The sequence below is a fragment of the Eurypyga helias genome, unplaced genomic scaffold (genome assembly GCF_000690775.1).
Source record: "Eurypyga helias isolate BGI_N326 unplaced genomic scaffold, ASM69077v1 scaffold12910, whole genome shotgun sequence".
Lineage (NCBI taxonomy): Eukaryota > Metazoa > Chordata > Aves > Eurypygiformes > Eurypygidae > Eurypyga > Eurypyga helias.
The window spans coordinates 42,649-54,763 of NW_010226319.1; the positions used below are offsets into that span (position 1 = coordinate 42,649).

A 12,115-nucleotide genomic window follows, 5' to 3' on the forward strand; every position below is an offset into this window, starting at 1 on the left:
GGGTCCTGAGGTTGGAGTGGTGGGAACCCCTTTGGTGACATTTATCAACTGCCATATTACACTTTGGTGGGATCAGCCTGGATGGCTGGTAGGACTGTTATTATTCCCACTATTATTTCCCTGTAATACTGGAGGAAAAGAGCATTTGCCAGTGCCTCGAGGTGTCCTAATGTATCCACACACCGGGTAATCAGCTGCCTGAGAAGGTGGGTGAGCATCACGGGGGTTCTGGGCTGGGATGCGGGCACCACGGGGCCAGCAGTCAGTAATCCCTGCGCATCCCTTTCCTTGCAGTTACCTGGCCGAGCAGTGCTGGAATGGCGGCTTCTTTTGACCTGCGCCGCATCAAGCGCAAAGCCCCTCTTCCTCCTTCCAACGGCAACAACAGCAACAGCTGCGACCCCAAAGCCAAGCCCAGCCCGGAACCTGGTGACAGAGCCGCTCAAAATGGGAAAAGGACCAGGAAGTTTGGGGTCATCACCAGAACACCGGGCAGCAAGGACAGCAAAGAGAAGCTGGGCTCAGAGCACAGGAACGGGCACTGCACCCCGATGGAGGTGGAGGTTGCGCAGCCAGAGACCTCCGAAGCAGAAAGCAATGGGGAAGAACAGCTTCGGGGCCCCGGGAGTCAGCACCGGTGCCGGCTGTCAGATGGTGGTGTGCCAGACATTGGTGACCAGTCTGCCCAGGTACGTTTGCCTTGGGTTTTTCTAGAGTAGGAAGCAGCAAGCGTGCAAGCAAATGAAGGGAATTTGTCCAGTGGTCTCCCTGGTTTCAGTGCTCCATCCTTGGATTGAGCTTCTAGGTGACAACCCAAGCTGTTGGGGCACCGAGACGTGGAATGGGGTCCAAAACAGGGGGGCAGGAGGATTAGAGAGTTAAATAATAGTTGGGAGAAATCCATGTCATGGTCCATCTCTGATGGAGGGGAAGCTCTTTAAATCTCTGACCTGTCAGGGTTGGCCTCAGGATTTCTTCTGTTGAGACAACTGATGACCTTACGACACTGACACTAGTGGAAGGTGGTCGTTTTGTCCTTTGGGGCTTCACGTTTAGCTCTGTCTGAGCTTGACAGCACCTTAAAGCTCATGTTAATATTGGAATTCGAGCTTCCCGTTTCGATGCACCAGACCACAGTGCATTTATTTCTGTTACAAAACTTGTTTGGCCAGTGTTCGGGGACCACATGGAAGTTATTGTGAGTTTTGCTCCGAGTTGATGAGATGGACGATTTGTTAATGTTTGGGACAACAGTGGGATTGGGGCTTTCATTGCTTCTCTCTTCATCCTAATGGAAATCTTGGGGTTTGTTGCCTGGCTAGAACTGCAGCGTTGCTGGATGGAGAAAAATAACCTGAGCCTTGATCAGGTTTCAGTATGCATCTATCACCAGAAGAGCTGTCTGCCAATCTTTCCAGAGACACTGATAGTATAAACAGATGAATGCTGCTTTGTTGGGATTGGGGCTTGCTGCAGCAGCTGCTTTTGGTTTTAAGACTTCAAAGCTGGTAACAGAGCAGTATGAGTGGACATCTCATCACTGAATTCTGTTGAGGAAAGCATGAGTTTAAACGTGTCCTCTGAATTAGAGCTCCACCATACCACTGCAGGGTGATGGTAATGTTGCTTGTGAACTTAAACTAATTTCACTTAAAAGTACAGTGGACGAGCTAAATCCAGTTTTAAAAAATCTTTAAAATTGGTCTTGAGGAAGCATAGTTGAGGAAACCTGCTCTTCCCATGTTGGATTTCATGGTGTATCAGGAAGGGGAGGATGTTTGTGTGTAATTTTTGCAAGTCTCCTAATTGTGATCTTTATGAAAGAAAACATTAAAAGTTTTAAAATGAATAGTGAAATCATTCAGTATTTTGAAAGCTCTGGTCCGTATAAAAACTTCTTGAATCTGTTCTGAAGATGTCTAATTAAACACGTTATAAATGAAGATGATCAGAGTTTGCTTTGAGGAAGTGGAATATATATATATAAAAGAAAAAATAAAACCCTCTCTTGATCCAGAGCCATCTCATGCTCGTGTTACCTTGATGTTTTGAGTCATTTTGGTGTGAGAAAGTAAATTGTTAAATTCAGAACATATATGTATCAATGGGAGCAATAAATACATCTTTAATGCAAAGCACATACAAGGTGGCTTTGTAAAATGTTAAAGCGTAGTTGAGTCACTGGAAATTTAGGAGCTGTAATCTGTTCAGTTCTGGTGTATCTGTCATGGAGCCTGTTGAGAGGAACAGTTGTTTAGTAAAATTGCTTTTCTCTCTCTCTTTTAATTCTTCCCCCCTGCTTAATACTTTGCTTAGAGATATGACCTCTGGTGTGTCAGTATTAATTACATTTTCCTGACATCTGAGTGAGGAGAAATGTGAATAGCAGGAGCCTGAATAGCATGCCTTGCTCATCCTTTGCTTTTTAAAGATGACGGGGCAATATAAAAGCCTGTCGCTTTAGCACCAATGGGGTAGTTGCTATCAGAGTAATGAGTGGCTTAGTTCAGTTTCTTAATAAGTATTAAATACTAATAGGGAATACAATTTCCAAAATTATTTGAGCCCTGTTGAAAAAATGAAATAAACTGCAAGGTATAAAGACACTTGGGAGGCTCAAATCTCACTTCGAGCTCTGTTTTCAAAGCGTGACCTGGCACTCAGGCATGTGAGATCCAGTCGTGTCAGGAGCCTTTTGAAAACAGCATCGAGGATGTCGTGTCAGAAGTTGCAGCCTCCTTACAGGCTTCAAAGCGTGAGCCAAACCTCTCGTAGCCGCGGGATGAGTTATCTCCTCCTGAGCAGGGACAGGGTGCATTGGCAGGGCACCCTCTCCACGGGGAAAGCAGCTCCATCCCCGCTGCCTGCCCCACGCTCGCCATCTCTTCGGCGTGTTGACTAATTGGATATCCAGGACTGTCAGCCCTGCACCTTCGGGGAGCACTATATTTGCTTTGAGAGGATGAGAGTCAGCCAGCGATGGGCGGGAGGCAGGCTGGAGGTGGGAGAAGGCTTCGAGAAGCGGCTCTTCCACTGTGTGGCTGCAGAGGGACCACCCTGATTCTCCCCACTGTTCCTTCCCCCTCCCCTGCACCAGGATGCAGATTGGAGATTTACTGAAACAGGAATATGGAGTCCGGGAACATCTCTCTTTCTCCCTGTAGAAAGTTAGTTTGAAGTTGTAATGAAAACAGGGCAGAAGAGGTTGGGTCGAATCTGCGTGTCTTCAGCCGCCGCTGTACTGAACCCAGTGGCCAGCTCACAGCCAGTGTCTCAGGGATGTTGTGCCGGGCGTACTTTTGAGGCATCCACATGTCTGGGGTGTTACGTGCTTTCAGGGTAACTCTTCTCCCATGAGTGTGGGATTGTTCTCCCGTTTTCTTGCTGCGTGCTGCTAACAACAGCAGTGCTGAGTGGTGAAACGAGAGGCGAGATGAATACTGTTTGTCAAGTGAACCTGCCAGGAGATTCCTGTGTTACTGGTTTGTATGCATGTGTCAGTCCCTGACAGGTTTTCTTTCATCTCCCAGATCTTGGTCTGTCTCTCTGTGCACTTGGCATTGCTGTCGCTATGTATAAACAAATCTGCCTGGCTGTTTTGCTGGTACGTAACCCTCCGTAAATATTGTACCTGTCAATTAGCAGGCAGCATTTAATGTTTACAGGTGGTTAAGTTATGCTGCAATATTTTTAGGATGAACCTAAATGCCCTTTAGAATGTGGGGATTCAAAGCACCAAGGCTGTATCTGCCTGGCAGGAAGATCTGGACGGTGTGGAAACCAGACCTCTGACCTTGGAGAGGACCCAGGCTGGCTGCTGTGGGAGTCGTGGGCTGTGATTTAAGACCCAGCAATCTCTGAGCTGGAGTAATGATCCGTCACATCCTGGGAAGATTGGGAAGCTTAAATGAAGAAATCAAAGTTTACTTCTACTCAGTGGCCTGAGACAGGGCGGTGTTTTGTAGGCTGGAAATTATAAAGGCAAGGATGAAAGAGGAGTACAGAGAGAAGCTGCTGAAGTCAGCTGAAAAATGGTAACAAAAAGGAAACTGGAGGTTTCCTCACAGTATACCAATTTTGTGTTTTCACTGTGTTCACTGGTAGGACAGAATCCCTTGGGTTTGTTCTCAGTTTCTCTATTATGGTGTTTTTGGAAGAGCTGTGGAACGCTTCCAGCTGTTCAGCCCCTAATGAGTGCCCAGACATGGACAGGTACAGCTGGCAGGGGCAGGGATCCGAGATAGGACTGCGTGGGTGGCGAGGACCAGTTAGGAGTGTGAGGACTGGGAGTGTACTTTTTGAAGGGGCCTTGAACTGCTCCAGGCCTGGCTGGCATGATGAGAGACTTTCATCAATGAAGCCAGAAGCAGCTTGGCTTGGAGATGAAGTCTGCCGGAGCGGACCGGCCCCCTCTGCTTCCTCCAGCCCCAGCAGCATGCTCTGAACCATCCTGAAAACACCAACTATGAAAACAGAAAACAGGACACCTCCTGAACCCCCTTGAATCCTCATGCATCTGTTTAGGCGTCCGGATTAGTAAGGGTTTGAAGTCCAGATCCAGATTTAGCAGGCACTGGTGGAAGCTGCGTAAAGGCAGTCGGGCAGAGTGAAAGTGCTGCAATAGTGGAGGAGGGGGGTGAGAGGGGCTGGGGCTCTGTGTTTGGGCGGTTTGCCACTGGGCGAGATACAAGGCGGGGGGGGAGTACCAGGTGTGCACCAGGTCTCCCAGGCTGGTGGTAGCCCTGGGGTTATGGTGAGACACCTGTCTGGGATGGAAAAAAGTCAGTGTCTGGTGTTTCAGTGAAGTCGGCTTGCCATCTATTAAAAAAGGGAGAGGGGAAGGTAAGGGGATATTAATGCCTTGCCTCATGGAGGATTTTGAGGGATGTCCGGGTTATCGTAGCGTTTGAAGATCCATGTTGGCTCCATGTTAACCCCGAGTGGGTCGCAACTTTTTTCTGTGCCCAACTTAGTAAACCACAGCCCTCTACAGAATGGTGAGCGTGTACACAGGCACACGTGGATGCGTGTGTATGTAGACGACCAGTTGCATCTTTGCCAGCCGGCACTTGGCTTCTGTGTCGCTGCAGCGGCACCCCACTTGGTTTTGTTTTATCAGCAACTCTCTTCTTTGTTCGGGCCCGTTACTGCTTTCTTAAGATGGCTTGTCTCAGGAAAGGCTGAAGGCTTTTGAATTGCATTTTGCTTTGTAGTTGAGAAAGGCTGACAGCCTTTCTATAGCAGTATTTACCAATTAGCACCGGTAAATGCCAGCCTTACCTTGCGTTTTGGTTAATAGAAAATGTTCTTTATCTTGCCAAGCAGAAGAGGAAGGCTAATGGCACGTTAAAAGAATCAAAACATGAGACTTAAAATGTACTGGCTTTAAGCATTTTACTATTTTTTTTAATGAGATGGTGGAAAAAAATTATCATCCACTTGCTGTACCAAAATGAAAACCTTGCTGTGAGCAAGGTACTTACAAGGGTAAATACTCACAGCTTCACTGAAGCTACTGCAGCTATGTTGCTTTACATCAAATTTTTTTGGCAAGCTAAGCAATAATTAGTTTTCATCAGGGCTTTTATGGTCTCTTGTATGATGCATGTTTTTGACATAAATAACTATTTTTGGTTTTTAGTGGAGACACCTTTAGTCATGTAAAGGCCTTTCTCAGAATCTGTTTCTGTTCTTAACGTCTTTTTATCTGTTGTGTTTGCTTCCAACTTTCATTAACACAAATCCTGGGGCTATCTACTGTCTTGAAGTTTTAATGTGCACTGTGATAAGCATGTCTTCCCTCTCTCTTGCCTGTTTTGGGTTGTAAACTCTCTTAGGGACAAGGGCTGTCTTTTAATTGTAGCTGTACAGCACTGACAAAACTTGGCCTTGCTTTTGCTTGGGGTTTTAGGAAGTGCTTTGATGTAACTGGTAGTAAAATTACAGTTGATTTTTTTTGCTGCGAGTTATGTTCCACCTTGTCATGAAACAACCGTCGTCGCAACTTTCCGGGGTTAAGTTTCACTCCCTGCCAAATTTTTTCAACTGACTTAAGGTTTTGCTTTTCTTTCCTGTGATTTAAGCAGTTGTGGTAACTGTAGATTTTAATTTTTAATAGCAATCTATCCTTTTATTCTGTTTTGGATTGAATTTTCCAAGGGTGTGGTGGAGGTTTGGGCTAGAGGTAGTCTGGTAATGGGTAAGTTGTAAGGAGTTAATTTTAATGGGATATCTTGAAGCGAGGTCCTCACTCTTGGAAATGAGCTACCCACAAAGGCAGCACAGATATGCATGAGGCTGTGTTACAGGAGGGCTCAGCCATGCTCAGCTATCACAAACCGTAGGTGAGAGCACCAGTATGAAAGCATTTCCCACCTACACAGAAAGTGTTTTTTTCATTTTGCATATGGTATTAAAGATACAGCAAACCCACAGCTGGAATGCAGAGGACTGGCTTTAGCTGAAATGTAAGTTCACACCATTTTATGTTTTAATCATTAAGTGCGAATGTTTGAAACCAAGCGGACGTGCCTAAAAATAGAGTATGCTGTTTGCTTAGGTGCTGTAATGTTTCAGGTGTTAGTTGGGATTATGTGGCTACATACGCCTCATTTTTGAGGCAGGGTGCTGAAACCGCGCAGCGAACCCAATGGATTCCTGACGCCGACAGATGTAATGCCAGGCGCCACAAGAGACCCTTCTTTAGCTGACACAGGAGCGTGGCGATTTACTCCAGGATGGGCTTTAATCTACCGCAGGCAGCAAGGGTGTTTTCTGAGAAACTCCAAACTAACCCGCCAACCGTTCCCAAGAGCCCAGAAGGAGAATGAGACTGGGCAAGGTGCTTTTGGGAGCGCAGACACCTTGTAACTTTTAAAAGCCTGAGCTCCCCGGGGGCAATTGCTGGGCCAAAACCCTCCAGGGTCAGGAATAGCTGAGAAATCCTTTGGCTGATCTTGCAATAAAGCATCGGTTGACGGCAAGAGGGGAGCAGCCCCGAGAGGTGCAATCCAGATGGTGATGGCTCAGGATGACAAATGACTCCAGCAGATTTTTGTAAGGGGTGATGATGTAGTTCAGGTGTTTGCAATGGCTGATAAAATGTTTAAAGCCCTTGCCAAGGAAATGATGTCAACAAGCAGTCTGTCTCGGGAGATGGATTCCTGGGGGACAGCCTGTTTTAAGTCACAGAATTTTCATCCACTCTGCTGTGATGCCTGTTTTGTGTATCTTAATTATGTGTTTGGGGGAGGGTATGTTTTTGCTTCTGACTGTTCCCCAGGCTTTATCCCCTCGGACGCTTCTCTTTCCATGGGGAAAGTACTTGCATTTTGGTGAAAGGATGCCAAATGTCTGGTGGCTGTTTGTCCAAACAAGGAGCTTGTTAGATCAGAATTGGACACTTGAATGCAATCACAGTTGTATCTGTGCTGCTGGCTCCTACTTATTTTGAGGACACGGAAAGTTCACATGATCAGCACAGTGTAATGTGTATTAAGGGCTACTTGGGTTTTGGGTTTTTTTCCCCTCCTTCAGGTGGTGTAGGAGACACCCACTGCGTGACTTGCATCATCCAGAGGTAGAAGCCAAAGGCTTCTAAGTGCTAAGAACGTTTCATAGGCAGTAGGGATGGAGAAATAACTCCTGTCTTCGAATATTTTATTGATAAAGGAATTTAGATTTTTTTTTCCCCCCCTCGCTTTTTATTTGTCTTGGACTTGTTTAGCTTGCTTATACAACAGTGAAAACAAAACCCAAGGTAGCAGATGAAAGCAGGAGTCCTGCTGTCAGATCAGCCTTAAAAATAACTTGGTTAAGATCAGATGAAAAATATACTAATTATCCACTAATGAAATAATTGCTTTGTTAAGAAGCTGCAAAAATCAGATTTTGGCATGATTTTCTGGTACTGAGTCATTCACACTAATACTGTGATGTGAAGAGTGATGGCTTTTGACTGTATCTTGAGAATGATGCATTTGAGCTACTCACCTGGTCATGCAATTTAATTCCCAGCTACCAATCCATCTCTCTTGCCTGCCTGCTGGGGAGTGGGGATGGTGGGAGGAGGCATGATCTGACCCAAGGTGGGGCAGGCAGCTGGGAGCAGTGCCTGCTCCAAGGAAGGATTCTGGGGATTCCACACCAAGGAAGGATTCTGGGGAGCAATGTGGAGGTATGGCCGGTCCTTGGAGAGGAGGATGCTGCTCTGGCGGCTTCTTGAAGACAGTTCTTATGTGTTGGCCTGAATGTGGTGCATTAATGTTTGGGAGATTTTGTGCTGATTTTGTGCTGGTTTTAAGCTGTGTGTGATCAGCACGTTGGCTGCCAGCTCCTATGAAACCCGTTGAAGACTTCTTTTTTTTTTGAATGCATGATACTTAAAACTTTGAGTGTCACATTTCCCAATCAGTGTTGTGTCCAGTGAGGAAGACTCACTGTTGGCTTCTGCTTCACCTACGGGGAAAACCTGTGGAGTTTGGAAGTGGAAACTGGACCCTGCGAACAGATAGTCCAAATCCACGTTGAAATGCGGAGGGAGACATCCCACAGGCTGTGTTAGGACCTGCGGCAGTTGGTGTGTGCGTACAGACCATGCGTGGTTATTGGTATTCTTGTCAGGGCTTATCTTTGTTTTTATATAAAGTTTGTTACATATTTACACCAGGTTTGGCTGAATTGCTGCTGTGACAGAGGATGTTTGTAGACAACTATTTTACATTTTCCATTTTACTGTCTGGCTTTTTAACTACTTACTGCATTTCTGTTTTCCATTTGTTTACACCTTGCTCCTGCCAAGCTTTTCTTTAATAAAAGATTTCAAAGCAATTTTTCCTTTGTATATATAGATTTGCAGCTTCTTGAACATGGCACAGTCAAAATCAGTCAAAACCCTTTAAACTCCCCTGCAATTAGCTGGTGAAAGAAAAGGGAGGAAGAACGGCCCCCGATGTATGTATGTGCGTATTTATTTATTTATTTTCCTCAGCACTCGGAAGAAAAGCGTTGCTTTTTGTTTTATTAATGATGTGCTTAGGAAATCGAGCGTTTGATGGTATGCACTTGGAGCAGGCAGAAGGCGAGCTTCCCCACGTCGCGCTGGCAGCGTGCTTCCTTTCTGATCTGTTGCACGCTAGTTTATTCCAGATGTAGGCACGCTCTGAACAGAGGCTGCCTGATGTACAATGGCTTCACGGTCGAGAAAGAAGGCCTGCGGGGACCCACTTGAAGCTGCCAGCTGTATTCTCTATTTTCACTTGCGGTCTGTTACATAAGATGACCTATTTTTAATTCTTTTTTTTTTTTCTTGTGATTAATCCAAGTAGAATGTTCATAGTGTCTTTAAAAACATTTTAATTATTTGTAGCTTAGGCATTGTGGAGTTGATCAGCTTCAAGTGGAAAAATCTGGTCCAAAGGGCTGCCTGCTCCAGAGAGCCCAGTGGGGAGGAAAGTTGAGTCACCTAACCGTGATGTAACTTCAGAGAACAAAAACTACCTGCTTGCACAACTGCAGCCTGACTTGACTGTTTGTGTTTCTGCTTGCTGTGTGAGGGAAGTCAAAGAACGTAGGTCTGGAAGGGACTTCAGGAGATGACCCGGTCTCCTCTCCTCCTCTGAGACCATCTTTGGCAAATGTTGGTCTGTCGTGTCCATGAAACCCTCCCATCCGGAGGAATCCACAGTCCCTCTGCGCAGGCAGGGCTGCTGCGGCTGGGGGTTTACAAGCAAAGTCCGTGGGGTGTATCTGAGCAGAGTTACCATTTGCTCCTAGGAGATGGGGAACAAATCTCTAAAGGGAAATTTTGGCTTCTTATTTCTTTGACACTTGCAAAGCAAGCATGGATGTCTTTCTGAGGTCCGTCTTGGCCCAATCTCTGGTGAATTGCATGAAATATTTTGGATCGTTATATGCAGGTATTCAGCCCGTGTTATCTAGTGATCCCTTTGGATTCTCAAGTGCTGAGCTTTGTTACTGTGACCTGTCTTTGGTTAAGGGATATAGGTTGGTCTCCCTGTTTTTAAGAGTGACCAGAGCTGGGTATCACCTAGTCCCTGGCTCGACAGAAGCTGGCAGTGCCTCTATCCCTGTCCTTGCTGAGGATGTCTGGAGTTTGTGATACCTGGCTGGACTGGCATCAGCACATCTCTGGGCTTTTGGGTGTGAAATGCTTTTGCACCGAGAGCTGTGGGTGCATGTGTGCGGATTTATTGTGTCACTTGTGAACAAAGCTAGGGAGATTATTCCGAGTTGTTTATAAATGAAGCTATGAGAATTATTCTGAGAGGATGGAAAAGTTCTGATGATAATAGGAATATGAAACTGGCAGCAGCCAAGAAGCTACCAGAATGGAGCAGTGGATCAGAGGAGACTGGTTAGCAGTTAAACTCGTCATCCTCTGGGCAGGGATTATGCAGGCTCCAAGGACAGTGACATCAGACCTGCAAACTGCCAAATCTAACTACACTTGGAGTTTCCCTGGGGTACTGTAAGTCTCTGGAGTCGAGTGAATACACCAGAATCCTAGCTTTCATTGAAAGACTGAGCTTGTAGTCTTTTTGTTTAAGAAGGAAAGCTTGAAAATACGATCCTTTAAAAAATTTCGAGATTAGACATGCATGAGTCTGTTTTTCTTTCTTTCCTTTTTTTAAAGTGTTTAGGCTTTGTATGTCTGAACCTAGGTCTCTCCAATAACTCAAGAAAACTGTCTTCAAGTAAAATTTAAATGCATTTACAAATCCTTGGACCTGGCGCAGAGCTTTACTGTTAAGGCTTTCCTGTGATGGAAACACGTAAGATGCACATTCAAAGCACCAGCGTTTCCTGCCTGACTGTGAAGTACCGCACGCAGCTCTGTGCAAAAGAGATAGTAGCTTTGTGGGGAGGGGAAAGGGGTTCTGCTGAACAACCCCTTTCTCCAAGAGGCCTTAATCAGAGGCTAGCAATCTCTTTTTTTTTTTTTTTTTTTTTTAATGCTTAGCTTTCAAAATCTTGGAGTGATGTACCTGGGAGGTACGTGTGTATTGGTGGGGGGATGTTTGCTTTGTAGCACGCGGTTAAATGAAGAGGAATGGATGTTTTATGAAGAAGAGGGAAAGAACAGTGAGGGGATCTGATTTCCAATCGACGTCGAATTGTTTACTCCCGCTGAAATGCATGCATCTGACTGGCGGGGACCTGGGGGGACAGCCTTTTCTCACACAGGATATGGTGACTGTGCCATTGGAAAATGAGTGAAAGAACTACGTGTTTGGGTACGTTCCGAATGGTTTTGCTGTCTTTACTGTGGTTGAGTTCTGCCATCCATGTTCCAACTGAGCAATGCTTCACTTTGCAAGTGCTTTTGGTTTCAGTGGGAGTTCGAGGGGAACAAGATGGTGCTTGCATTAAGAGCAATGGAGTCTTCCCATTTTCTGCTATTAAGTGTTTTGCTGTGTAAATGAGTATTTGAGAGTGGGTCAGTTAAGAACAGATTTGGGAATAGTTTTTTTAATAAGGTGTGTGATAGTGAGGAGTGCTGAGGAATGCAGGCTAGGCGCTGCGTGTCGTAGGCCTTTGCATAACTCACATTCCAAAAAGCTTTTGCAAATCATGAAATGCAATTTTATGAATGCGTTGTTAAACTTGGAGGGTCTGCTTTCAAACTGGATTTAACAACAGGGCACTTGGAGTGGCATCTTGTGAGGAGCATAGATGGTCGTCGTTTCAGGCTGGGATTGGCTGGGAGAGGCAGAGGGATTGTATTTCACTGTTAATACTGTTTTCATTATGGGTGCAAGGCACTTTGCAGCAATAAAACCTCTCTAGAGCATTTTTATGCTGTAGCTCAGTTGTGGTTTTTTAAGTAGATAAATATAGTTGATTCTTGCCCCTGCATTTAACATGGTGTCTCATGTGTCACTCTAATTTATCTCAAAGTATTACATATCCTGTAGACTGGGCTTTTATCAATGCATTGAGAACCCCAGTTAAACGTGTTGGGATAGTGCCTGTGTGCATGACTCACATTAACAAATTACACACAGGTGTGTATGTTACAAGAGCCTGTAGTGACAGGACAAGGAGTAACGGGGTTGAATTGAAAGTGGGGGGGGTTAGATTAGATATTAGGAAG

At 45.5% G+C, this 12,115-nt stretch overlaps 1 protein-coding gene across 1 annotated transcript in view; it reads left to right on the plus strand.

Annotated features, from left to right (window-relative positions):
* Window positions 1-238: 238 nt before the first annotated feature.
* PDZD2 (PDZ domain containing 2) overlaps window positions 239-12,115 on the plus strand; it is a gene marked incomplete at its 3' end in the record, with an annotated part of 54,432 nt that continues 42,555 nt past the window's right edge. Inside the window, 2 exon segments of the mRNA XM_010152657.1 lie at window positions 239-327; window positions 329-689. Of these exon segments, the coding sequence (XP_010150959.1) occupies window positions 239-327; window positions 329-689 (450 nt within the window).